Source organism: Porites lutea, chromosome 5 (assembly GCF_958299795.1).
Source record: "Porites lutea chromosome 5, jaPorLute2.1, whole genome shotgun sequence".
NCBI classification, from domain to species: domain Eukaryota; kingdom Metazoa; phylum Cnidaria; class Anthozoa; order Scleractinia; family Poritidae; genus Porites; species Porites lutea.
Genome location: NC_133205.1, coordinates 7926702 through 7953919, shown reverse-complemented (window position 1 = coordinate 7953919; position 27218 = coordinate 7926702). Strand labels below are relative to the sequence as shown.

The following is a 27218-nucleotide window of genomic DNA, read 5'->3' as shown; positions in this document are numbered from 1 at the left end:
AACTGTAAAGAAGTCGTGCTTGAACCGATCGTCATTGGTACCCGCGGAAAAAATGCAGAGTGCCTGGGATAGGGGGGCCTTGAAACTGTTTATAGGCAGCAAAACAGCGATACAACGGAACAACTTTAGTGCAAGCAATTTAGGTAGTGGTACTTAGCTTGCTTCCAAATCTAAGTTTGGAAAAAGTAAACTGCTCTCTGCGAACAGCAAAAGATGTTGCCGACAGCAGACTCTTGGTTCTAGAATTGCCAATTTTTAGTTCGATCGAGAAAACCTTTTTTAAGAACACGTGATAACCTGCACTTATTTTTGCTCAGATTCCTGTTTTAATAAGCCAGGGCCCAGTTGTTTGAAGGCCGATTAGCGCTAAAAGGGTTAAATTTTAACCCAGGTTTCTTTTTCTTTTGTTCAAAAGCATGTTCCCGGATAATTTTCTCTATTCTTTTTAGAGCATCCAATCATCAAATTGTAGGCAAAAAGAATAAAACTGAATTTGCTTTTTAAGCTTTCATACTTGAATTCGAATTTCGCACTAACTCTGGGTTATCTTAACCATGCTTTGAACAACCCGGCCCAGGGCTTAATGGCTTAAAGGCAGCCACGCCGCTGATGTCATGACATATCGTTAAACAATAGATATTAAATATATACCACCCCCAAATTCTAGTATAGGTAGAAATATGAAGAAATGTCATCTGAATTAAAGTCGGTCGAAAGATATCATTAGGGTAATCCTAAAGTTATGGGATCTCTTAACTTATTAGATAGAGTCTTTAAGTTCTCCTTCGGTGCTAATAGATACTAGTATATAAGCTTAGTATAGAGGAGTTCACGTTCATATTTGCGTCTTGGGGAATCAGGGCAAGATGGCGAAAAATAGAAGATTTGTATTAGAATTCAAAGCCAGCTGTTTCTTCCTGAATTCATCTATTTGATCCTTTCTCCTGTCCTTTCTCTTTGAAAAGAGTAACTTATGAGTTCAAAGAAACAATACACTAAATCTGGAGCGTAAAGAAGTCTGTGATCAGTTTTTACAAGACCTTGGTTTTCCCATACATTTTCTGTAATTCGACAGTATCAAAATTACTGAAAATGTATGGAAAAATTGAGGTTTTCTAAAAACTGATCACGGACTTCTTTGCACTCCAGAATTAGTGTATTGTTTTTTGAACTCGCAAGTTCCTCTTTTCAAAGAGAAAGCATCAAATATATGAATTCAGGAAAAATAGGTCATTTGCACTAAGAGGTCATGTGACATCGTTTTTATGAAAATGAAAGTAATATGACTTTGCCTTCGAAAAACGATTGGTGGGTCATATCTTAAAAAAAATAATAGTCTGATTTGGTTCTTCAAACCCACACCATTCAAGGAAAATGTTAAAAAGATGATGTGGCAACGTTTACAGCACATCTGAGCGTAACTATCAAAACTTGAAGAAGATATAAGCAGAAAAGTAGTTTTGGCCGCCATGTTGGAGGCCAAGAGTATGCCCTCCAACATGGCGGCCGAAATGATACCACTTTGTTGAAAAATCAAAGTATCATAAAATATCTCACTTCAATGTGTTTCCTCTCAAATTTCCGGTTTAAGATAATTTTTGTTAGCCTGAATTTCATCCGATTAGCTCGAGTCGTTATTACTCCCTCAGTGAGAGGAGAAAACGACTCGAAGCAATCGGATGAAATTCAGGCTAAATTTTTATGTGCTCTGTCAATTTTTGGCATCAGCAAGATTCCAACTCGATGTTTAAAGGAAGCATTGGTCACGTGACCTCTTAGTGCAAATGGCCTTTTTTATTCTAATACAAATCTTCTAATTTTCCGCCATCTTGCTCTGATTACCCATGATCCAACTATGAGCGTGAACTCCTCTATTGGCGGGAAATGATGTTCCTTTCGCTACTTTTTACGCTCCTCACGCGCCTTCGTCGCTATAAGTTATTGTATAAACTTTTTTCTTTTTTTCTTTATACTGCGAACTTTTGTAAACTGATAGAAGTACGGCAAATGAACATTATGTTTGATCCTTGATCCAGGCAACTTTGTTGCAGTGCCTTTAAGTTTCTTCTCCGGCTTGCTAGCTGTTCGATACTTTAGGTTGTTTAAATAAACCATTCTGGTTTAAATGGCTGTTTTAAGCATTTTGAAAAACAGTCGTTTCGTTTTTTCCTTTCTCCTACTTGGGGTTATCAATCGCTGAATGGTGTACATACACCGCTACTTAAAAATGTCGTCTACCGCACACTGCGATCGTAAGGCGTATTTCGTAAGGCGTAAAGCTTAAATTAAGGAGAAAATGCAATTTGACTGGCTTTAAAGAACTTTTTCCATGCACTTACAGAAAAAGACTCCTTGATGAAACTTAAAGAATCTTTTAGACACCTTTCATATAGCTTTTTAATCGAAAGGAATTGACTGGGGGTGCATCTAACCGTCTTTAAGCTCAGCGTAACGCAAGGTAGCTAGCCAGCCCTATTAAAAGCTAGGTCGCCAAGATTGGCTCGGTACAATACCCCAAAGAGCACATTTTCCTGTCAACTTGATGCCTTTCTGTACTACTTCGAGATAAAATAATGGATATTTTACCATCACATTGTTCTGAATAGTCAAATACAATTAACTTTCGAGAAGATAATTATATAAGATAATTATATATTTTCCGAAGAAACGGACAACTAAGAAAGCTGTTTGAGAAGTAACTCAGTCAAACAAATATGACGACAACGACTTCTTGTCTTTCTTTGAAGTTTTCATTCGCGTTTTAAAATAATGACATGTAATTTTCTCTGCTTTTGGTGTTTTCACACAATTGACCCAACATTAATGTTAAATTTTTTTACCTTTTTATATCCATAAAAGTCTTCATAAATAATTAATTGATACTAACGTCACTCGTATCAATATTTTAAAACTTAAAGGAGAAAAATAACATGGGAAATCCCTTTTTTGGGGTTCGAAATGTTCTATCAGACTAACACAGCTAGAAAGCAGCTCATTCTCGTAAGGCATTCGGTGACTCACCATTTCCGAGGGATGACCAATTCAGGCGCAAACCTTTCAAAATTTCATTGAAGAAACACAAATTTCAAACATGTCGCACACTGTTCACTTCTTTTTTGAACTGATCCGTGCGTCTCAAACCTGATTTCTCAGGCGTCAGTCCTATTGTTATAATAGTGGCGCGGAAAAAATCAACGCCACCTGCATCGAGAATTTTTTCCGAAGCAAACCTGAGTTTTGTAACGCGTTTTAAGGCAAACTTTTAATACTCATGTCAACCATGTCTTCACAGCCAAAAGCTAGATCTCGATCTCGTTCCAGATCAAGATCCCGCTCCAGGTCCAGATCAAAGAGCCCCGGTGCCCGAAAGATGGCGAAGACGGGAACCGCAAAAGTTCGAAGGCCTAGAGCGAAAAAGGCCGCACCCGCGGCTCATCCGCCGTACATTACGATGATTTCTACAGCTATTACAGCCCTGAAAGACCGAGGCGGTTCATCACGGCAAGCCATTGAGAAGTATATCAAGGCCAACTTCAAAGTGACCGGTGATACTTCGACCCATCTAAAGATGGCTTTAAAGCGAGGTGTTGCGTCGGGGAAGCTGTTGCACACAAAAGGCACTGGTGCTTCGGGATCTTTCAAGGTCAACAAAGCCGCTGCTACACCAAAAAAGCCGAAGAAGAGACCAGCAGCCAAAAAACCCAAGAAAAAGGCTGGGACTCCTAAGAAGAAGAAAGCTGCTAAGAAGACCGTAGCAAAGAAAGCAACGAAGAAGAAGACCACGACCAAAAAGGGCAAGTCCCCAGCTAAAAAGAAGGCTGCTAAGAAACCAAAATCAGCCGCCAAGAAGAAAACGAAAAGCCCAAAGAAGCGAGCAGCGCCAAAGAAGAAGGTGGCTAAAAAACCCAAGACAAAAGCCGCGAAATAAGTGAAGAAAACCAGCGAAAAAACTTTTAAAACAAAACGGCTTCTTTAGAAGCCACCAATAAAAAAGAAAGCAATGACCAATACCTCAGCTTCCTTTGTTTGTTATTGTTGCCCTTTTTTGTTTGATGGTATGGCTCGTCTCATGAAATAAAATCGTCCGGACTTGGAGCGCAAAAAAAACAACAGTGTCCGGTACATATTTCAGATATTCGGTGTATTTGGTTGAATGGAAAAAACTGGAAGCTTCCTACGTGCTTTACAACAGAACAGAGCACAGTCAAGGCTTCTTTATTTGTTAATATTCATTATTATTTTATCATCCCCGGTGCACTTACACGTTTGGGGGGGGGGGGGGGTGGGGGGGCTTATTTAATTTAGCAAAGATGGTGGGTGGGGAGTTTGGGCAGGGGTGTGCTGCGGAAGTGCTGCGGAGGCCTTCAAACCTCACCCCTTTTAAGACAAAAAAACCTGTTCATTTCGCGACCTGTTTACGGGGTTCGTATGGATTTTAGGAGGCAAAAAAGACTTTTTCAAGTCTTTTTCCAAAACAGAAGAATCCAGCAGAATCGCTTCGATCTTTCCGACTAGGAAAGATCGAAGGGTCTCTGCTAAAGTGACCCCCCCCCCCCCGGCGGGGTACTTTAGGACTTTTCGGGAGGGGATGTGCTGCTGGGACCCTTAGCCTATACCAGAGCTAGTTCAAGTGAATTTTGCTACACTATACTAGACTAAACTCCCCAAATCCCCCCCATCCTAGAGTAGCTGTTTTCCAGAAAAAACTGAGGTCGCTAGCATAGTCCAGTCAAAACAAAACCGATTCGATTTTTTTATATTCTTGAGTGGCAATTTCCGGTATCCTAGTCTAGACTAAAATCTTCAGTCAATTGATCAGTTTAAATGGAAAATGATACCCTATTCTAAACCCAAACTCTCTTATTTATATACTTCATCCCAGAGTAAACTGCTTGAAAACCATACCCTTCACAGCGGCACAACCCCTGGATTCTGGATTACTTTCTGTGGATCCCTGACTCCTTGTCATTGGAACTTGAATTTAGAATTCCAATCTTACGCAGGATTCTAGATTTTCCTTGATTTGTATTCTGGATTCCAAGGCCAGGATTCCAGATGAAACAAAGCCAAAATTTTTCTAATTCCAGAATCCAGATTCCTTGTGGCAAATTCCCTCTCCCTAGTTCCCCGCTCGACCAAAGGCCTGTTCACAGGCTATGTGGCAAAGGGAAGTCAAAATATGTCTGAGGACATTTTTTCCCACATAAATAGCATTTTTAATGATTATGCAAGTCACCATTAATTGATTAAATACAATACATCAATTTAAATAAAGGCTATGATAACAAATGGGTAATAAAGTTCAGTTAACTATGATTAGACTCATTAAATAATTTTATGTAAATTTGTACTCCATGTAAAAAAATGTCAATTAATGACGTTGTAAATGCATTGAGCTTTTGAACGTACATGTTATTACTTATCATGATATTTCTAGTTTTAATTTAATTGATATTTCTAGTTTGTTTTAGGTTTAAAAAATAATAAAAAAATCCAACAGTCATATGAATCCCCCTACAGCTAGAAAAAACTATGGAACATCCTGAGATGAATGTATTTATTTTAGTTGTTGATTACATTGTTTAGTTCAGTTCCCATTGGGATCATCAGACCTTTCATAAACCACTCCTTGTGAATTTCACAACACTTGATGCCGACCACTTTAATTACTCATGGCTGCTTTTTTGTTTTCTTGATGAGGTTATAATATCTTTTTATATCTACATTTAATTTGTACTTGCACATCGCTGTTAGGGAAGGACCATTATTATTCTGGAGGGGGGGAGGGGTGGGGATGAGAAATTATCTTTTGCAAACATTTTTTTAATAGATATATGTCTCTGCAAACATTTTTTTTCCAAAGTCATCTTCTTGCAAACATATTTTTCCATTTTTTTCAGTGTTCTTTTTATTCATGCTAAATATTACCATTGCCTTATTAAACTATTGAAAAATGATGTACAAGGAGCAGAGGGGACACAGCATGAGAAACGACAGAAACCGTTGTCCTCTTTTGTCAAAAAAGATCTAATTGATGAAGCCCAAAAAAGCACTAATTTTTTATTACATTATTGAGGAAGAAATTCATTCTCCATGTGGTTCTGAATCAGTTAATGTTACTCTTTGCCAAATGTAAGAAGAAAAAGTGGGATATATTTGACAACCACTCTAAAACAAGCTCAGACAGTGATGAAACAGGCAGTTACTCATCTGCTGATAAGCATTCTGAAATTGAGCCATTACGAAGACTGTATTTTATTAAATTTAGGAAGTTAATGTATTATACATTAACTTTCTAAATACATTCTTCACAACGGCCAATTTCAGAATGCTCATGAGCAGATGAGTTACTGTCTGTTTTACCTTTTACCTGTTTCCCTTTGGGGCTGGCAGGGCTGGTCATTTATTACCTGTGGGGGGGGGGGGGGGGGAATTTGGAGAAAGGTTAGAAGATTTTCAAATCGACCCCCACAGTTCATCCTAGTTTTTAAGAAGTGAATTTCCATTAATTTTACATACATGTATTGTGAAAGTGACCTGACACTTGATTGCTGCGGAAACTATGATGTTCTAGCTACAACTCGTTCACCACGTACTTTATCTACATGCCGTGTCCATAAGATCGGTTTTTGCTACTCATGGTTGTTTAATTCAAGTTCAATGTCACCCTCATAATAACTGCTTTGTATTATTTTCTTGAAATGTATCAAAATGACCCCAAAGAGGCCTTTTCCTCATATGAAAAATGACGTCCAAAACCAGTCAAGATTATGAAAATGGCCTGACAGCAAAATGGCCAGCCCCTTGACTTTAGCTTTGTTTTGTTTGAATGGGTGTAACACGAATGTAATGAACAAAAAATCCCTAAAGTACCTGTCTTCTGTGCATTTACTTAGTCATGTTCTGGAACAGTCATTAAAGCATCTTCAGCTGTTCTGCTTACTGCTACAATCTTTGGCTTTTCTCTGTGTGTGTTGACGGCAGGCACCTTAAGGTCAAACTGTTCCACACGGCAACCATATGCGACAGGGGTGAGCTTGATTACGGTGTGTAAAGGTACACGTAAATAGGGTAGCTCTTCAGATGTGTGATCCAAGAAGTAGGCCAAGAGACATCGGGCTACAGCTTGATGACAAATCACAAGCACATTGTGTTGCCTTTCAAGCTCCATGATGACTGGCTCCAAACGAGCAACAAGGTCTTCATAGGACTCCCCTCGTGCATACCTGTAATGAAATTTATCCTCATCTCTTCGAGCAAAATCTGCAGGGTATTTTTCCTGGATTTCCTCGTATGTCATTCCTTCGCATACTCCAGCATCAATTTCGTTAACGGCCTTCCATTGCTCAATAGGTCTATCAATGAACTTGGCAGTCTGATTGGTCCGCTTCTTTTCGCTGATCCACACTTTCAGATCGGCAGGCATGCTCTCCTTCACAAACTTCCCCAGCACTTTGCTATACTCCCAGCCTCTTTCAGTTAGATCGGAATCACCGCCAATCCTGCCTTGGAGATTCATCATGCTCTCACCGTGCCTAGACAAGTAGATAGCTCTGGGGGTTATGTGCAGATTCATTATATAGTAAAGTACTCTACTCTGCAAGTAGCCCTCCACTTTGTTCATGAGAAAGCGTTTCCCTCCATCAATCACTTTTAGAAAGGGCACGTTCTGATCATGAACCAAAGAAAGGGGTTCATAATGGGTCTTATACTGATCGATCCTAGCTTGGAAATCTTGACAAGCCTCATCTGGGTTGACCCCCTGGTAATCTGGGGAGTTCACTTTAACCTCTTTTATATTGCTCTGAATAATCTCATCATCGTCACAAACAGATTCCACGAAAAAGCCTGTGAAACCGTTCGCATCGAGGTGATCCTGGACCTTCTTTCTCCTTGCTCGAGTGGTGTTAGTAGCATCAAAAATGGCCACCTGACCTTTTCCTTTCAGCCATTCGGTTATATCTTCCAGTGCCCGATCGGCGCACTTTTCGCGGATGTTCATGCCATTTGCGTTGTTTGGATCGAAGAAGGAGTGTTTGCAGTGGGCGCCAGCCATCTCTCGACGATACTCCCCAAGATTGAACACTTTCGTGTTGACGCCGATCCAGTTCAGATATCTAGTGAGTTTTCTAGAGATGTAAGTTTTGCCTCTAGCAGGTAAACCCACCATCACTATGCAGGTAGGGATATGTACCATGTTTTCAATAGGGGGACACGATGCAGGGTATAAAGAACGGTTCATTTTGAAGGACTTGATAATGTTACCTTGCAAAGGAAGAGGTAGCTGTTTGTTGGGGGATGTTAAAGCGTAGCTTTGAAGTAATATAGATAAATTTGCATTCACAGGACACAATACACTCAATTTTAGACCTTCGAGCTTCGATGGAAATATGGATCGAAGGTTGCATAAGCGAACCAATGGTTGTGCACGTTTTACTAGCCAATCAAAACACAGTTACTCCGTTTTTTGACCAATCAACGCTTGCGAAAAAGAACCAATCACCGATGCAGGCGCGAAGTATAAATGTGAGTAGCGCTCACCTTTTCCACTCTTCTTCCTTCATCGATTATTTCGTGTAAGATGGCTCGTACTAAGCAGACTGCTCGTAAATCAACTGGTGGAAAAGCCCCTCGCAAGCAACTTGCCACCAAAGCAGCAAGAAAGAGCGCTCCAGCAACTGGCGGTGTAAAGAAACCCCATCGTTACAGGCCGGGGACTGTCGCCCTCCGTGAGATTCGTCGTTATCAAAAGTCCACTGAACTTCTGATTCGCAAGCTGCCGTTCCAGCGTCTTGTTCGTGAAATCGCTCAGGATTTCAAAACCGACCTGCGCTTCCAGAGTTCCGCCGTGATGGCTCTTCAAGAGGCTAGCGAGGCTTACCTCGTTGGTCTCTTTGAAGACACCAACTTGTGCGCCATCCACGCCAAGCGGGTTACCATCATGCCCAAAGACATACAGCTTGCCCGCCGAATCCGCGGAGAGCGCGCCTAAACTGTATAGCTTCTCATCAAACCAACGGCTCTTTTAAGAGCCACCACATGTTGCAAAAGCCTTTAACCAATCAAACAAAAAGTGTTTTTTAGGTTTTCAGTTCGCAAGAATATCGCAGAAAGCGTAGCTTTCGTTTCCTTATCGTTTCAGCGAAGCGCGGCATTCGCCGCACTGTGCAGAAAGGAGCAGGAAATTTGGCGCTCCTTTTCTCGCAGGTCTCTGATTTTCTCCCGTTTGGTTAAAAGGATACCGAAACGGAAACTACCTCCAGGCAAGCAGAGAACTGTTTCATGTTGTATTTTCGGAATACTAGCCAAATATTAGTTCTTTGTCTAAGTTCCAGGATGATCTGATGATGGATCTTGTGTGGATTTTTTTCGTTACAGCAAAAGAATGTATTTTCGCCTAGCCTGTGAACAGGCTTCCTGTTTGGAGAATAGAATCCCCGCTCGACTAAAGGCCTGTTCACAGGCTAATTTGCGCCCGAACTTCACAACCGCTGAGGGGCCGACCAATGACTTTTGACGCGGCGGGGGAGGGGGTGGTGAATGGGTGATTAAAAAAAATTTCTGCAGACTGATTTCGAGGGAAAAAATTCTTCCTATGAAATACCTAGCGCAAAAAAAATTCCTACACTGAATAAAAAATCTTTAATAACGGTGTATAATGCTGGAAGAAAATGTTACACCTTTGTATGTCAGGAAAAAAATCTATCACCAGAAGTTTGGGGAAAAAAGTTCTTACCCAAGCCAAATCACACATACCCCCCGTCAAAAGTGAAATGGTCGACCCCTAAGTGCTACCTTCCTAGAGGTGAAAGTTAAAGCTTGCTTTTTCGGAGATATTTTACTTGCAAAAAAATGCAAGTTTCGCTGGCCCTGGCAATGCCAAAAAATTTATCTTTCAATAATTGAACTCACTAATCGGTAAGTTCTAATGACAAACTGACAGAGAGAATTTAATAGCGCGGTTTGACTTTCCTTTAATATTTATCAGAATGTACTTTTGTACCCGCATGGCCCCACTGCAGTGGCACATGTGACCATCGAGCCACCCCAGAGTAATGTTCACAGTCCTCGCAGTCTAAACTTTTAGGAATTGGTCTACATTCACTCAAGGGAAATTCATGTCTACTACATTTCGTCATTAAAGTGAACAGTGTTTATTCCGAACCGTGTAACTGAACTCCACAGCCCCTGTCACCCCTCCCTAAAATACTGCACTGTTAATGCCCTCGTTCCCAGTCTTGCTCGACAAAATGGCGGTTTTTATGTAGGGAAATGTTTTGAGAAAGTTTGAGATTTCTTATCGTAAATCTGTTCGACGAGTCTCATTGAGAACGCGAACTTCCTTACGTTTGGATGAAGAAAACACCGCTGTCATCTAAACTGACAAGTTTTTCGGGTCAAAACAAAGGAAAAAACGACATTGTCAAGGTAAGTGTACTGTTTGTTCAAAAAGACTGGGTTGTCTCAAAATATCAGCTTCCTAATTTTGATCCTAAGCTGTTTAGATACATTGTATAATGGGCTGTTGCATTTAATGTCGGTACTCCGGTTGAGGAATTGCCTTTTCTTCTTACCCTTGAAGATAATTTCCTTAAAATTGCATTCACTCCTGTCAGGAGTGAATGCAATTTTAAGAACATCCCTGAAGCAGCAGGAGAATTTGCAGAACGCGGAAAGACCCTGAAGTTTGTTGATTAGGGTCAGTAACATGAGTCAATCAAGTTTCAGATCAGTTTTCTTAGTATAATGACCCTAAATGGAACCTGATTCACTCAGTTTCTTAACCCTAACAGGCCATATCTAATCTATAGAAATCGATCATGGAAAATGTAATCGATTAATCGATAATACTTGATGGTACTCGATATCTGTCTATTGGTTAGTCAATTTGATCCATTGAAATCGATAATCCCAATTTTTTTGTCACATCTATGGAAATCGAAAATCAAAACATGATCTGATCTTATCATAAGACTGCGTAACACATAACACTTAGCTTCAAGCTTATCTTCGAATCCGCTTTGTTGACAAAGATGATGTTACATCTCTTTCCAATGGATGTTAATGTTGAAATATGAAACAGAACGAGAAGAGGACTCGATATCGGAACAACAAGCTTGACTTTAATTGTGAAGGCGGAAACGATAGTTTCATAACAGTTGCATTGTTTATGTTTTAATCCTTTTCAGTTTCAAAATTTATTAAAAATCCTGTAGTCAATCTTAAATAAAGTGTAAAGGGAATGTTTATCAGTTCAGTTTGGACTACTGTGTATTAGTTTGAATGAGTTTTGACTCACTCTAGCATAAAACTGAGAACTTTATGAAAGAGAATCTTCATTCATTTTCTTTTCGCTCTTTGTCAAACAAATCGATAAAGTCGATAGCTAATTACAGAAATCACTCAAAATTGATAATCACAAAGACGCAAGTGATCGATTTCTATCGATTCCCGATAGTAATCGATTGATTAGTATCGATTACGATTGATTCTGTTTGATTTCTATCGAGTATCGAAAATATTGATCAGATATGCCCTGACCCTAATTAATCACTGAACTTTAGAGTCATTCAGCGCTCTGTATTTGGCGTTTGGCGAATGCAGAGCATTGAATGACTCTGAAGATTAGTGATTTCTAAGGGTTAGGAAACTGGGTGAATTAAGTTTCAGGTCTGTTTTCTCAGTTAAATTTTGACCTGTAACATATACAAATCGTCGGAATATCAGTCCAGCAATCCAAACTCCATGAAATCATGGATGCCAATGTGAAAGACTGTGACTCACAAATTTAGTGTGCACCACTGTACTCTTATGTGGATGTGAAGTTTATCACAAAATTAAATTTTACCTGATTGTATATCCAGATGTCATAAGGAAGTTTTATTTTTTCAGTACTTGATCTGGAACCCATCTTCATATAATTGAGGACTGTTGAAGCTGTCTTAATAATGCTGTTGTTTGACTATTTTGGGCTGCTGTACGGTAGATGTTAATGAGAAAAGTGGATGTATTAAAATTAGAAGTTCACAGTCACAAAGTATCGCGACTTAATTGACTACTCAGGTCAATAATCAGAATTTTAACGCCTTCAACTGACATGATACAACTTACTTTGACTCTGAAGATGACTACCACACAGTTGTCGAATGATCAGTCACTGTCAGCAACAGTGCTATTCAGGACTACGTTCATCTGGACCATCATGCTTCACTTACATATATATATATTAGTTATGTTAACTTCTCATAAGTGGTTGGAGATTTTTTGGGGGGTTGTAAGTAGTGATCATGTGACTGTTGACAACTGCTGTTTCCTAATTTACATGTGTTTTTATTTACGCGTATTTGAACACATTGCAAACTAGTGTCAAACACATGTAACGATGTTTCAGGAATGATGCAAGAGTTACTAAATGTGGCTAAATGTAATTTAGGCAAGGTTAAACACAAGACAATACTGGCCAGCAGTCTCCACCACTAATTGCATGTGGGGTAGTCTGGGGCTTTAGCAGGGCTTTGGTAATTTTATAGCGCTTTCACAGAAGTCAATCATTTGCTCACGTTACCTTTGCATGCAGTAGCCTTAGCTGTTTTTGCCCCCTGCCTCCCCTGCCCTTTGGATGTTTGTCTTGGTATTAGTATCTGAGCTTTTCTCCACTGAGGTTCTCACTCCTAAGTGTGATGGTGCCTGGTGGGTGCTTCTCAGAGGGACATTTTGCCTACCTTCTAGGCTTGCTTGCAGCTCCCTTCAGTTTCACCAGGCGCCTTCCCCACACCCATCTATCGTCGATGCTTTTAAATAGTTTTTTAACTAACATTTCTTCGATGTGGGTCTGGAAATCTGCCTATAAAATTCCACTTTACCCATACTTTTGTCCTAAAATCCTATAAATCTCTTATATTCTTGTGCTTTGCTCCTATTTTTCCTATAAATTATTTTGGAAAATGGCTGGGATGTATTGTCTACCCCAAGAGAAATCCTCAATTAATTTGTTAAACTTACCCTTGAAGAATCCCATTGGTCCTCAAACCTGGGGGTGTAGGTAACAATCAACTAATGCAATAGCCCAATTTTTGTGGCCAAAGGGTATGGTTTTTGCTCCCCATCTGGTCTGAAATTGGGCACAGGTCGAAACTATTCTGGTCTGAAGTGGAATTTAAGGTTTAATTGTACTCTCTGAAAGCAAGCTGCAGCCTGAATTGGGTATGTTTTTTATCTGGATAGAGATTTATCCAGTCTGGTATAGTGTTATTCACCCTTTGAATAACTGATGCCAGGTCTGAAATAATTTACAAGGAAGAATCAGAAAAATTATATTTCTTGTTTGAAAAAGGTTAAGGGTCTCATTAAGCTCCAGAAACAACCCACCACCCTAACCCTAACCATATAAACCCTTTCCCCTTGAGGGATGTGTGTGTGTTTGTGGAATTCCTGAAATTTTTGGCAATCTCAAACTTTTCTGATTCACCATGAGATCTTGATCCAGGTTAGTCACTTCTGTGAAGCATCACCTAGATCCTTGTTCTGAATCCCTAAACACACTTGATAATTTACCAAAAAATGCGTCTTGAATTTCCTTCCAACCTGATTGGCAAAATTATTGACTATGGCTTTTTTAACAGGCCCATCACAGTCATGGGTTAAGAACAATGATTTTGGTGCCATTTTGCAGAGAGACTTAATCAGAGGTTTGATTTGTCTCTGGCTCAGGACACATGAGATCTAGAGGCTAAATTGTGAGTCTTTGAGTAGATACTCCAGTTTCAAAACTGACAAAGTCAAACTGTGAGAGCTGGCAGCTCTGAGTAGGCCAGAAAAGTAGGTGCGTAGTTTAACTGTCATAAACCTTTGTCACCTTAATTCTCATTACACCTTTTGAGATTATTTAGTACCCTTGATTTTCTACATGAATGAGCAAAAATTTAAACTTAAAATTGAGATAAAATTGAAAACTAATAAAAGCTTTTGACCTCCACTGAAGTCTTGTTCACTTTTGCGCTAGCAGGTGTCACGTCCAGTGCCTAACGTGCTAAGATTACATCATTGTTGAGAGGCCTTGGGGTCTGGTCCCGCTCCCTCCTCTGCATTTTAAAAAGTAAGGTTTTTCCACACACTGGCCTGGAGATTTTGCTATCCCCCATCTCTTCCATCATCTTTTCTAATGTAAATATATTTCTGTATCTCAAGTCCAGGAATGCAGGATCTCCAGGAAGTGCTACTCGAGAGTTGAGACAAGTTTCATCTAGAAATGCTCGTGTTTTTAGTGCACTTTCAACTCCAGAGACACAGACACAGACAGGTGTGAACGAGAGACGGTTACAAAAATGCCATCTTGAGTTAGAAGTAAGGAATACTTTCTTCTCACAGACTTGATCAGTTTAGTTTAAATGATACATTATTATTGATTCAATCTGATCTGGTTTAAAGATGTCTGCAGCATGCAACACAGGAAATACTCCTCAAGCCTCTTGAATTTTCTAGTGTATAATAACAAAAGTGACTATTCCTGATAAATTACATGGTATGCCAATCAAAACCATTTAGTAAATTACACTGTAGTGTTATTAAATCAACTTTATTTCAATGAAATTAGCACAAAAACTTTGAGAATCCAGAGAGCCAGAGTTAATAAAATAAATAATTTTACTTAAGATTACTTACTCGAGATTGACACCATGTTACAGAGTTTTGAGCTGTTAAACAGCATAATTATATTATTTTTTCAACGTGCTGCTGTTTCAGGTTAAAATCAAATCAGGTTAAATTTTTCCAGCCCAGCTTCATGTATAGGTTGATGCTCAAGTTATCCATGGACCAAAGGAAATTGACAATCATAAACCAAGATAAAAAAATTAACTTAAATTTAATTTCAACCAGTCCCATATCGTGGCTACTAGGAGTGTATACTTACATGTATATAGGTTAATGTAGGTAATTAAAAATTCATTCTTAAGTTAAAATCATCTCAAAAAGTGGGTTAATCTTTTCACTAAAAAAACCTGATAGGGTCATTTTATTTTCTGACTTCTTAATTTTATTGATTAACTATGAACATACATAATTATTTTAATCACATTATACATAATTTGCACCAGATTTAATTTACGTTCCTTTATTGTGTGCAGCAATTAAGGAGAGAAAACAGTGAACTTAAAGCAGAACTGCTATTTATCAGGTATAAAGCATGAAATATATGTTGCAATTAATTTTTTATTTCAGGTAATTTTAATTTGTTTTTCCTTAATTTGTTTCAAAATCATTAGCATTCATTACCATACTCAAAAACAATGGAAAAATAAAAATTACCTGAGATAAAAAATTAACTACAACATATACATAACTAGACATTGTCATGATTGTCGTCACCTATAAAACTGATACGGATAGGCCTTCAGGGGTTTCAACAAGCACTGACGGCGGACGAAACGCATCAGCTTCTTTGCTCATAGAGGTCGGCTACTTTTTTTCTAGAAAGAAGAAGCAACCGGTTTGAATAACGTTGTAAACAAAAAGTATATCATAAAATCTGAATGAAATTGTAATTACTATGTGTTTTCATAAAGGCCCACTCCTTTTGCATAATGCTTTAGTCATGTAAATGCTATATTTCAGTCATTTTTTCACAAGTTTCTTTATAGGTTTACGTAGAATTTGTTTACATGCAAAAGTACCTTTCATCATTTTTCATTGCATTTAGGAATTGATTGTGTTACTGATAAATTGAAAGCTACATTTTCTTGAATGAAAAACACGCTCTTTTGTCCTCAAATTTAGTTCCCAGAAAGCTGAAATCGCATTTGTCAAACTTTTCTGGGGCAGGACGCACCCAGAGCCCCTCTTCCCCCCTAAGAGAAGGGGACTGACGGCCCCTTGTTGTTTCAGTTGGTTACTCGATTCAAACCTGCTGGCTACTTCAATTTTTGTTGAGACCCCTGGGCCTTCAATGGATTTAAGTCACCCTCCTCCTCTCTAGCATTAGAGAGCCTTTTTTCCCTTGTAATTCACTGGGGCAGGCAGAAGGAAAAGAGACCTCTGCCAACTTTTGCATCTGTCTTTGATTTGAACTGCTGTCCCGATCTTGAACAGCTCTATCACAGTGCATGTTCTGTAAATAATTTGTTTGTTGGCATAAATTTGAGCCGGCTGCGTAGTGTGCCTGATTTGACAGTAATATCCGCTGATATTTTAACGAGCCCGCACAACTTAACAAACATGGCTGCTGTAAGCGTACCTTCTGGAGTTCAGTTTATTAAAATTAAGCTTTGTTTCATTTTCTTAACGTAGAGATACATTAACGTGTCTTCATACTGGTCATAGGATGGTGGGTCGCCTCAGCAAATCTACAGTTACGATTACTGGCAGAGGTATCTTTTCCTCCTGCTTGTGCCCCAGCAAATTACTAGGGAAAAGAGGCCTCAGACTGCTAGCAGGGAATATGCCTTTAAGAGTTAATTCTAAATCTGATCATGACTCTAAAGGAATGCCCTGACTGTGTACATCATGTTGGAGTGTGACCACAGCAGAGTTGAATCTGCAAGGCTAAAATGTTAGGTTAAGAAATGCTGAAAACTTCAATTGACAAGAATGTAAGAATGATATTTTAAGTAAACCTGATGATACACTGATTTTACCTTAACTTAAAGGTCTCTATACAAACAGCTAGTAGAAGAGACTCCTTTGGAGAAATTTGATGAAAGGAGGGTAAACTTACTTAAGTCACAAGTTATTCAACTTGAACGACAGGTAAGAAACAACAAATTATGTTTGCAAATTCTAAGTTATTTTCTCCTGTTTGGATCTCCATTTTTTGTCGTGAGTCTCAGGATCTCACGCTGTCATGCTTTCTTGAAAAGTCAAACTCCAAAAAAATTTTGGAGTTGTAGGGTTTCGTTTCCAAGTTAGATATCAATACATAGCCAGCTCAATCCAAAGAAAACGCTTAGCGGTCGCATTTGATTACATTCTTTCAGCCTACCATGACTTGCCGCTGCCACCAAATGTTTCTCTTGTTTGAAGATGGCCGCCAACAAAACAGAAATTACAAAACTTAAATTGTAAAACTGATTGTGATGTTTACTGCTGCAGCTTTAAAGTGATATATGTGACTTCCAGTAACCATAATCCCTGGTGTAAGTCCTTCCTTTTAGCCATTTCGCACTACTTTCCCCCTTAATCTTGCATGCAGGTGTTTGATATAAAATATTGTTTATTTTCTTTTATTTCATAGGTTCTCCTTCAATCTAGTGCACTGCAAGCAAGACAACATATTTTTTTAGAAGTAGAAAATAAACTTTTAAACTTGAGAGAAACTGTTCAGTAAGTAAGATGAGTTAATTAAGTAAGCATACTTAGTAATGTAACTTCCATGGGACAGTCGGGCTTCAGTGTAGTGTCAATCCAAAAGGTTGCTTTGCAAAAAATGTTGAGTACTTTAGTGTCTACTTATCAGCTTAATATTGGGTTGCTTTAACATTTCAATAATTATATTACCTCCTGACATAATCATAGCCTAACTTGTTATCCCCTGATTGTGATGTTCAAAAGAAATAATATTTTAATTTAGGATCATCATAATAAAAAAAGACTAAAACGTAAATATATGTACTGTGTATTTTTTGCAGCAATGTAACATAAAAATAATGCCTGCCTTAATAATTTGATACAATAGTTCCACCGTAGTCAAAACCAACTTTGCATTTTGGGCGGGTGGGGGGTGGGGTGGGGCATTATTTTGGGTCAGTTATTTAAAAAAAAATTATTATTTCAAAAAATAATTATTTCATATTTTAAAAAATGTTGCGCTTGATTTGTAGGGGACTTTATCCGTCAGACAGTTCTTCCAATTATGTGACTGTATCACATGAATATGTGCAAAAGTTGGAATACAGGATTGAGGAGTTAAGGATCGACTTGTACAAAAACAAGGAGGTACCATGCTAATTCCATTTCACTGTACTTCTCTTCAATACTTTTAATTCTTATTTCTTTTAGTCATTTTACAAATTACTGATTCAGAATTTTTATTTCATCCTGGCATGCTTTTTTGCAGAATACTGACTGTGATGATCTTTGCTTGCCTGCCTTGTACATGGGTGATTTTTTAAAACAATCAAAAGGAAGGCCGGAGGAAGCTGTGACTCTGCTGGACTGTTGTAGCGGGAAGGTGGATCATCTTAATTTAAAGCATGTGGTAGGATATTGATAAGTCTTGATTCAGTGTTTTATAATGGCCAACTCTTTATAATGGCCTCAGCTCTCTCTCACCTCACACTTCTCAAGATTTTTTGTCAGGGTAGACAGATTTATATGGTCACTCTCGTTTTAACGTTTCTTTGAAGTGGAGATATTGATGTCAACCTCATGTGATCTCAAATATAATGTGGACTATTTTTTTGGCTTCCCCTGGCAACCACGCCCCCCCCCCCCTCTACCAATATTAGCCCACCCCCTTGCTGTAAACACAGAAATTTTGTGTGAGGCTCAACAGTGATTTACATATACCTCTTACGATAAAAAATGCCTCCCAAAGCCATACTATGAGCTTTAAAATCAAATGCATTTTGAATTTTGGGGAAATTTGTCTAAATTCCAAGCTAAGACAAAAAAAAAACCTCAAGGGGGAGATTTGGTGACCGAAACAGGAAACTGGGGGATTTATGCAGCATTCAGGAGTCTCCCCATCATCCGAGAGAGTTGGAATGTATGTAGGGGGCTATCTCTTCATAATGGCGAGGGCCCGTGTTAGCAGGGAGGGAGGGCAGCTGAGTGGTCAGAGTGCTGGACTTGCAGTTCAAAGTCAAGTCATGACTGCTAGCCAGATTTGTTCCTGGTGTTCATGAGCTATCTTGTATACAGCCAGCTGATTTGCCTCCATTGGGTTAATAGTCTTAATCCTTAATCCTATTAAGTTTGTTTTAAATTATAGTCAAACCTCACTGAGTGGGCCACAATAATTGTAATTCACGATCAATACCTTAAATTATTTAAGGTATTGATCGTGAATCTACCATGTTTCTAACTTATCCAACTTTCATTTTAGTCTAGACTAGAATCTAAGCTCTGTAAACTGTACAAGAACATGGTTTGCCTGATGGAGTCTCTTCAAAACCATTGCTCTCTAACATCAGTTGTCGTAACAAGTGAACACGTAGCACAGCCAATCAGAGAACGGCTAGCAGGTCATGTGACAGCAGTAAGCAACATGTTACGAGACTGTTGTGAAGACCTGTTGGGTCTGTCAGTACTTTATCCTGCAGCACCTTGGGTATGTTTAACGTTTTGAACAGCACCTTAAATAGTGTATGAAAAGAAAAATTAATTCGAGAAAAATCCCACTTTTGGTTTTGTAAGGCAAGCTTCTTATTTGCAAATTGTACCATGTGAAAGTGCTTCTAAAGAGGTTCCATTTGAGTGTTCATTGTGTAGGATTTTGTCCAGACTCAAAAGTTTGAATTTCATACAAAACAAAACAGTACCATGCCAGCCTCCTCCTCAGGCGCTTCGTTTTCCGCATGGCAGAGGCGAGCGTGAAACGCGAGTGACTGGTGATGAACCGCAAGGGACCATGGGAAGGGTACAGGCTGCGCGCACATCGAAAGAGAGACGTCTAGAACCTAAAGTTACCTATTCCTTATTAAAGAGGGTACGAGGCATGTACCGTGCGAAGGTATTGCTGAAGAGGTTTCATTTTAATGGTCATATCGTAGGATTTCATCCATAGGCTCAAAGTTAAGAAGATTTGATATAAAAAATACAGCGAATTGAGTTTGACTTTGAGAGTGGGTTAAAATAATATGGGTTTCTTACCCTCCAGGAGGAAAATAAGGCTAAAAAATCACTGTAATTTTTACCATTGCATTTTATAATTAATGATATCAAAGTAAGCAAGGAAATTTACTGTGTGGAGATGTTTTAAATGTTTTGATTTGCTCTCAAAATATCTAAAATGCAGGCCTGTTTTTCTCGCTGGTAGTCCTGTGGCCCAGGAGGATATTGAAGGCCTCACAATGTTAGGTGGGCTGGCAACAAAGTTTTATAAGGGGAGGCTGTGCCACAAGGTCCATCCTCTTACCCACTTACATCTTAATAAAAATAAATTCCTAAAACAGGATCCTTCTTGTCAGGTTTAATGAATGCAAATGATTAAGCCATAAGACGCGTATATTTGAAACATTTTAATCAAAGGACCTGTAAATCACTTAAAGGATAGTTTTCGCTATCCTTTCATATACTTCAACTCATGAATTCCAGAATTCCTACCCTTTGATATGACTGAAGCCTGAAATTGGTATCCTTTTCGGCGAAGCCTCTCTGTATAGGCAATTGTAGGGAATGCTTCCCCCCAGATCCTGTGGAGTCATATTTAATGTGCTTGACTTGTTTTTCATATCCTTCAGCCCCCTCTGAAGAAGGTTATCCGCGAGGACTTGACAGAAGAAAATGTTATGTCACACATGCCAGATTTGAGCAGAAAAAAACTGCAAGAGGTAACGAGGACATCTGAAAGTGTGAACATTCAATTTTAAGCTGCGAATAACATTTTAATTAAAGCTTCCTGCATTCGCTGTCTTCACTATTGATAAAACTAAAACGTTTTATTCGAATCAGCAATTAACCCATTCGCCCCGAAACCGCACATAACCGCATGTGCGGATCTACGTCCCTTGAAGCGCTTATAACTTCATCGCAGTTTTAACGGTCAAGAAAACCTTTTGTCCCTCCTCCCTGAACCGACTGAAGAGATCTTTTAAACCATACCAGAATGAACACGATTCAGTAAAGGTGACCGCAAAAAACGCGAAAATCATTAAAAGACCCGAAAATTCCTATGAATAATGTGCCCTATGAAATCTTTTCCACCACCTACCTGCACTTCCATGTAATCCTACGATCCTAGAAGGTTTTCCGAAACAATTCCCAACGAAAAAACAGGTGGTAAATGTTCAGCAAAAGGAATTAAAATGGAACAAGAAAGCGAAAGAAGAGGGGAAGAGAGAAAGCGAAAGCTTCAATGTCTTTCCCAGAGCTTCGATCCCTTTGGTCAGCGTATGCTACAGTTGTTAGTGTAATGTACCAGGAATTTGTAGTTTGTAATGTAGCAGGAAATTGCATAAACGAACGCGGAGACTCAACAATATTTTACTTCAGGTCGGTAAGCACATGGGAAGAAGCACCTACTGCGCATGTACGAAGCGCATAAGGATTCATGGGATATGACAAATGCCCCCTCTTAAAGCAAAGGAAAGAAAAACTGAACCTGATAATAATACAAAGTAATGTACTGGCAGGGACAAGTCCCAAAGTCACGAACTCTTAAGTTTACTAAAGACTAGTAGAACCTCTGAGGCGGTTTACGCTCTCTGAGAGGGTATCTCCGTTCTGGTTGCTCAGGCGCTGATGCTTGAAGTGCTGAATCTCGCACAGATGAGTCCTGCGGTGAAGAAAAAGCATCAGCCATGCTATCTAAGGCTGGAGTGTCAAGTACAGGTGTAGCCTCTTTAGGCTGTGAAAGGGTTGGTGTTGTAACAGGCCTTTCCCTTACTACTGGGGTCAACCCTTCAGTTTGCTCAGGTAGCTGGGGCGCACGAACTAACTCTGACCCTAGTGTTGAAGGTATGAATCGTGGACGTAATTGTTCTTGATGTCGTTTCCAGATAATGTCTCCGACCTGAACCTCAAAATTCCGGGGACTGACTGTTCCAACAATGGTTCCTGGAATCCATTTGGCTCCTTTGCCAAAATTACGCACAAAAACTGCTTGGTTTGGTGTAAATTGGGGTTTGTTATCAAGGTTGTCTTGAAAAACCTTAACTTCCTGTTTAGAACTTTTGGCTCTCAGTGCACTGAATCTAATTCTAGGCTGTCTGTTCATAAGTAATTCTGAAGGTGATTTCCCTAACGTGGTGGGTGTAGCCCTGTAAGTCAACAAAAACCTGTCTAATTTTGTTTGCACAGACTCGCCTGTATCTCCAATCTTGCCCAATTTATCCTTAAATTCACCCACATAGCGTTCTGCTAACCCATTTGTAGCAGGATGTCCTGGAGCAGTGAGAGTATGAAGGATGTCGTTCTCTCTTAGAAATTTCTGGAATTCATCACTCGTAAACTGAGTCCCATTGTCCGTTACCAGATGTTCTGGTAAACCAAAGTAACTAAAAATGTGTCTCAAAGCAGTAATAGTGTTGGTGCTGGTGGCATGAGTCATTGGTACTATCTCCAAAAATTTGGAATAAGCATCCACCACGACCAAAAACATCTTGCCAAGATAAGGCCCAGCAAAATCTACATGTAATCGTTTCCATGGTCCGCCTGGCCAGGACCAGGAAGCAGTTGGGGCGGATGCTGGCGATTTAGCAGATTCTTGACAAGCAGGACATAATTTAACTGTCTCCTCAATTTGCTTATCAAGTCCAGGCCACCAAAAGTACTTTCGAGCTAATTGTTTCATTTTGACCATACCCAGGTGTTCTGCATGCAAATCGGCCAATAAGAGAGCCTGTAACGACTCTGGTACAACAACTCGCGAGTTCCACAGGAGGATACCATCTTCATGAGAGAGTTCAAGCCTTTTGCTGTAGTAAGGTTGGAACACTGGTTCCAGATTATTGGGCCAACCCTGCTGAGTAAACTGTAACACCTTTCCAAGAACAGGGTCTCTCATGGTTTCCATAGCAACCACGGACGCATTTAAAAACTGGTCTTCTTCGATAAACATCACATTTACAGTTACCTGTTCTGCAGCCGACTGCTTGTATTCAATAGGCTTCCTAGACAAAAAATCTGCAAACACATTGTCTTTGCCGCTTATGAATTCAATTGTATAGTCATAAGCAGCTAAAAGTAATGCCCATCTTTTGATCCTTGCTGCTGCCAACAGGGGTACGGGCTTGTGTTCCCCAAGTAAAGTAATCAAAGGTTTATGATCTGTTAGAAGTTTGAAGTGTCTACCTAACAGGTACTGGCGATATTTGGTCACGCCAAAAACAATTGCTAATGACTCACGTTCAATTTGGGAGTAATTTTGTTCTGCATTGTTCAATATCCTCGACGCATAGGCAACAGGTTGTAATGTACCATCAGGTCCAGGTTGCAGTAATGCAGCTCCCACACCCACTGAAGAAGCATCACACTGAAGAACTAATTCAGCCATAGGATCATAGTGACGTAAAACCGAATCAGAGCACAGAGCAGCCTTGATGTTATCAAAAGCGTCCTGTTCCAGTTTTGACCAACTCCATGGTACCTCCTTGCGAAGTAATCCGTACAAAGGTGAAGCCAACTTTGCAAAATCCGGCACAAATTTACGTAGAAAATTGGCTGATCCAAGGAACGACTGTAATTCAGAAACATTTGTTGGAGGTGCTGCATCCTTTATTGCCTGCACTTTCTCTGCAGTCGGTGAAATCCCCGCAGCAGAAATGGTCGTACCAAGATACTCTACTTTATCCAGCATGAAAAAGAATTTATCAGGGTTAAGCTTAAGACCGCAGTCCTGTAATCGAGTTAGTACACGATGAAGGTTTTCCAAATGGACTTCATCTGATTCTCCGGAAATAAGGATGTCATCAATACGGACACAGCAACCTGGAAGGTCCTTAAGGACATTTTCTATAGTGCGTTGGAAGATTGACACAGCACTACTCACTCCAAAAGTCAGGCGCTTGTATTGGTATAAGCCCAAATGAGTGTTAATTGTGGTGTATTTCCTGCTTTCTGGCGTAAGCTCTAGTTGATGGTAAGCTTGAGAAAGGTCGATCTTAGTGAATTTTTTTCCCCCCGATAATGTACTCAGTAGTTCCTCCAGAGTGGGTATGGGGTATTGCTCTAAGACTGAAAATTTGTTGATGGTGACAGAGTAGTCCCCACAAATTCTCAGGTCCCCATTTGCTTTAACAATAGGGACTGTAGGTGATGCCCACTCGGAATGCTCTACTTTCTCAATGATATCCTCTGCCACCAATTTCTCCAAGGCCTTTTCGTACTTAGACCGAATTGCAAATGGTACTACTCGTGCTTTGGTAAACACAGGGCTTTCATCACTTACTCGCAATGACACTTGGATTCCTTTAAGTTTCCCCACTGAACTAGTGTCAAACAAATCAGAGTACTGCTGAACTATATCCTCAGCTGCAGTTGAAATCGTACTAAAAATGTTCTGCCAAGGTAATGTAAACTTGGACATCATGTCCCGCCCCAGTAGTGATGGTCCCTGAACTACACGAATTAACAGGGTACCCACCTGGTCTCCAACTTTGACATCCATTTCCTTCTCACCTAGACACTGGATAATGTCCCCCGTATAGCTTTTCAAAAGCACTGTAGGGGTTTTGAGTGTAGTTACTTGTCCTCCGATTTTGATAAAATCAGCAGAACTCAACAATGTCACAGAACTGCCTGTATCAACTTCCATAGGAACTTCCTGGTCTTCAATGGTAACGGTAAGTTTGTATAAGGGCGGTGTAAATGACGAATTTTCAGAAGATTTCACACTTTTCATATAAACTGTACAGGAAGGGACTGAATTCTCGTGCTCCTCCTTGGTACATGTTCCTGATGCTGGAGCAGCTATTACTTGGTGAGTGGTGTTGTTACCACCAAATTCTTTCTTTTTCTTGAAGCATGCCTTAGCCAAATGCCCAGGCTTCCCACAGTAATTACATGTAGATTCGACATGACTGCACTTGTCAGCCAAATGTTGTGGAGAGCCACACCGAAAACACTGCTTTCCTCCCATTTTTGACTTAGGATCTGTTTGCTTTTGGCTTTCTTGAGCAGAAAAAGATTTCTTGTGAACAGCATTTACAGGCAGAATTCCAGCACTGGAAGTGTCGGAGTTGCCCTGGAGTAACTTAGATTCCTTCTCAGCCAGTTCATCGGCCTGAGCGACTTTGAGAGCTTGATCGAATGTCCTGTCTTCTGAAAGTAGTTTCTTTTTAGTGGTCTGACTTCTCACTCCCCCAACAAATTGATCTCTGAGGGCTCTTGTAAGGTAAGGACCAAAATTGCAGTGGACAGCTAAGCGTTTTAGCTTGTTTGCATACTCCGCTACGCTTTCAGTTTCACTTTGTACAGTGTGATGGAAGCGGTAAGTCTCGGCAACTTCAAGTACCTTAGGTTTGTAGTAGTCTTTCAGAATTTGTGTAAGCTGATCGTAAGTTTTATCAGCGGGTAAATCAGGAAGACAGAGATCTTTGAGCGTACTGTAAGCGGTTTTACCGATCAAGGAGATTGTAACGGCGACCTTTTTCTTGTCTGCCTCTCGTTTAGCTGCTTCGCTGGCGTCTGCTGCAACTTGACCGATGTTATGTGCGATGAAGTAGGCATTCAAGCGCTCACTGTAATCCGTAAAGTCAGCTCCATCGAACGGTTCCAAAGTGCCAAATTGCTGTGTAGTCATCGCTGGCACCTTAAGTCTTCATCCTCGTCGCCAGTTTGTAATGTACCAGGAATTTGTAGTTTGTAATGTAGCAGGAAATTGCATAAACGAACGCGGAGACTCAACAATATTTTACTTCAGGTCGGTAAGCACATGGGAAGAAGCACCTACTGCGCATGTACGAAGCGCATAAGGATTCATGGGATATGACAGTTAGTGTTGTATATTACATAAATTTTAATTTCAAATATTTCTGTATTTCATGTACATACAAGTGAGAATAATGTGTTCGTTTTATTATGATTCTGATTCTGCTTATTTTTCTGTTCTTAAATATAAACAACTTTTCCAGGTGAGATCAGTTGTGCAGGCTGTAATGAAAACCATGAGCTATTTGAAACACATGTTGTCTCTTGAGGTACAACTTGATTTTAATCCCCATGTTATACTAAGTCTAGCGTGGGACCAGGCTCCGCAGTGGGGGAGAAGGCAAAAAACGAGGTGAAATAGGAAAAATATATATCGGCGAGCGAAGCAAGCCGAGCGGTGGTCTGGGGAGTGGGGACGGGCGGCTCTCTTCGCACGCCGATTTTTTCCACCTTTTTCCACCAATGCGGAGCCTGATCCCAGGCTATACTAAGTCAATAGAGTGATATATGTGGAATAGTATTACCTGATAAAACAGCCGACATTTCGCGACGCCACCGCTGGTTTCCCCGCTCAATGACGTCTGAGAAACGAGCGCAGAAATTCCATACTGATGACGGGTCACTACCCAGATCTAGATAGTGCTTCTGATTGGTTGAAGCAAATTTCCCACGCGGGACGACTAATCAGCCGCAGTTGATCAAAATGGTTGATAATTAACGTTATCCACAGGATAAATCACCACTCACTGGATAACGCAATTGGTTTCCCTAATACCTACCCAGCGGATAGCTATTTATTCAGTGGATAGCACTTTACCGCTTTTAAAGAACTGGGACCAGATGCACTACCCAGACCTTGATACTGATACGTCATTACTATGGAATTTCTGCGCTTGTTCCTCAGACGTCACTTCCCGGGAGAACCGACGGTGGCGTCGCGAAATGTCGGCTGTTTTCTCTGACTAGAATAGTATAAAAATCCCTTGTTAAGCCTTTAATTACATCGAAGACTATGAAAACAATAACTACACTGACTCTTAAATTACACTTAAGTATTATTAAAATGTATTATTAAAATAACTTGAACTACTACATGAGAAATTTCTGCAATTTGATTGGCTTAGAGCAGTGGTATTTCAGCTTAATTTTAAATACCTACATGTGATAATTACAAAGCAACCTTTTTGTGGGCAGTAGTATAAACAAATAATAGCACGATTTGTACGTGATATTTGGCATAAATACCACTCGTAATGTTTCAAATATGTTTTAAATTTCACGAGCCGTTAGGCGAGTGAAATTACGTACAACAATTTTGAAATATCACTCCTGGTATTTATGCCAAATATCACTACTAACAAATCATGCTGTTACCTATACTAATAAAATAAGTATTATTAAAATGACCCCAGGTTGAAATACTGCATATAGCATTCCCGCGATCCAAACATCCGGGTAAAAAGAGGGCTTCAATGGGGTGGTAGCTTTGACGGTTGACGGTTATTTAGGGGCTGTTTACATGGAGGGAGGAAGATCCTAGTACCAGGAAGATCCTAGAGGGCGGATCATCCTAGGGCCATATGTTTTCTGTATTCATTTTACATGCAAAGGGTTTTGTACTTGTCCCTAACGCTAGGATCTTCCTAGTACTAGGATCTTCCTAGCTGAGAGTTAGGAAGATCCTAGCACCATCT

General features: G+C 39.8%; 3 protein-coding genes across 3 annotated transcripts in view; 2 read left to right on the top strand and 1 right to left on the bottom strand.

The window, feature by feature from the left end:
* The first annotated feature begins 3205 nt into the window (after positions 1–3205).
* Positions 3206–4010, top strand: LOC140939109 (uncharacterized). Its single transcript, XM_073388669.1, has one exon. It carries the CDS (start codon positions 3272–3274, stop codon positions 3926–3928), a length of 657 nt encoding a protein of 218 aa, XP_073244770.1. The 5' UTR covers positions 3206–3271; the 3' UTR covers positions 3929–4010.
* A 2613-nt stretch (positions 4011–6623) lies between these two features.
* Positions 6624–8363, bottom strand: LOC140939107 (6-phosphofructo-2-kinase/fructose-2,6-bisphosphatase-like). The gene has a single exon (XM_073388667.1). It carries the CDS (start codon positions 8240–8242, stop codon positions 6893–6895), a length of 1350 nt encoding a protein of 449 aa, XP_073244768.1. The 5' UTR covers positions 8243–8363; the 3' UTR covers positions 6624–6892.
* Positions 8364–10353: 1990 nt separating this feature from the next.
* Positions 10354–27218, top strand: part of LOC140936571 (uncharacterized) — a 41739-nt gene continuing 24874 nt past the window's right edge. Inside the window, exons 1-10 of the mRNA XM_073386076.1 lie at positions 10354–10428; positions 14188–14343; positions 15126–15175; positions 16644–16743; positions 17228–17316; positions 17814–17928; positions 18050–18190; positions 19040–19264; positions 20397–20486; positions 25728–25793. Of these exons, the coding sequence (XP_073242177.1) occupies positions 10354–10428; positions 14188–14343; positions 15126–15175; positions 16644–16743; positions 17228–17316; positions 17814–17928; positions 18050–18190; positions 19040–19264; positions 20397–20486; positions 25728–25793 (1107 nt within the window). The remainder of the gene's footprint in view (positions 10429–14187; positions 14344–15125; positions 15176–16643; positions 16744–17227; positions 17317–17813; positions 17929–18049; positions 18191–19039; positions 19265–20396; positions 20487–25727; positions 25794–27218) is intronic.

Bases quoted from the DNA above. Each gene is read 5' to 3' on its own strand.
- LOC140939107 (XM_073388667.1), bottom strand. From the start codon at position 8,242: ATGAACCGTTCTTTATACCCTGCATCGTGTCCCCCTATTGAAAACATG.
- LOC140939109 (XM_073388669.1), top strand. From the start codon at position 3,272: ATGTCAACCATGTCTTCACAGCCAAAAGCTAGATCTCGATCTCGTTCC.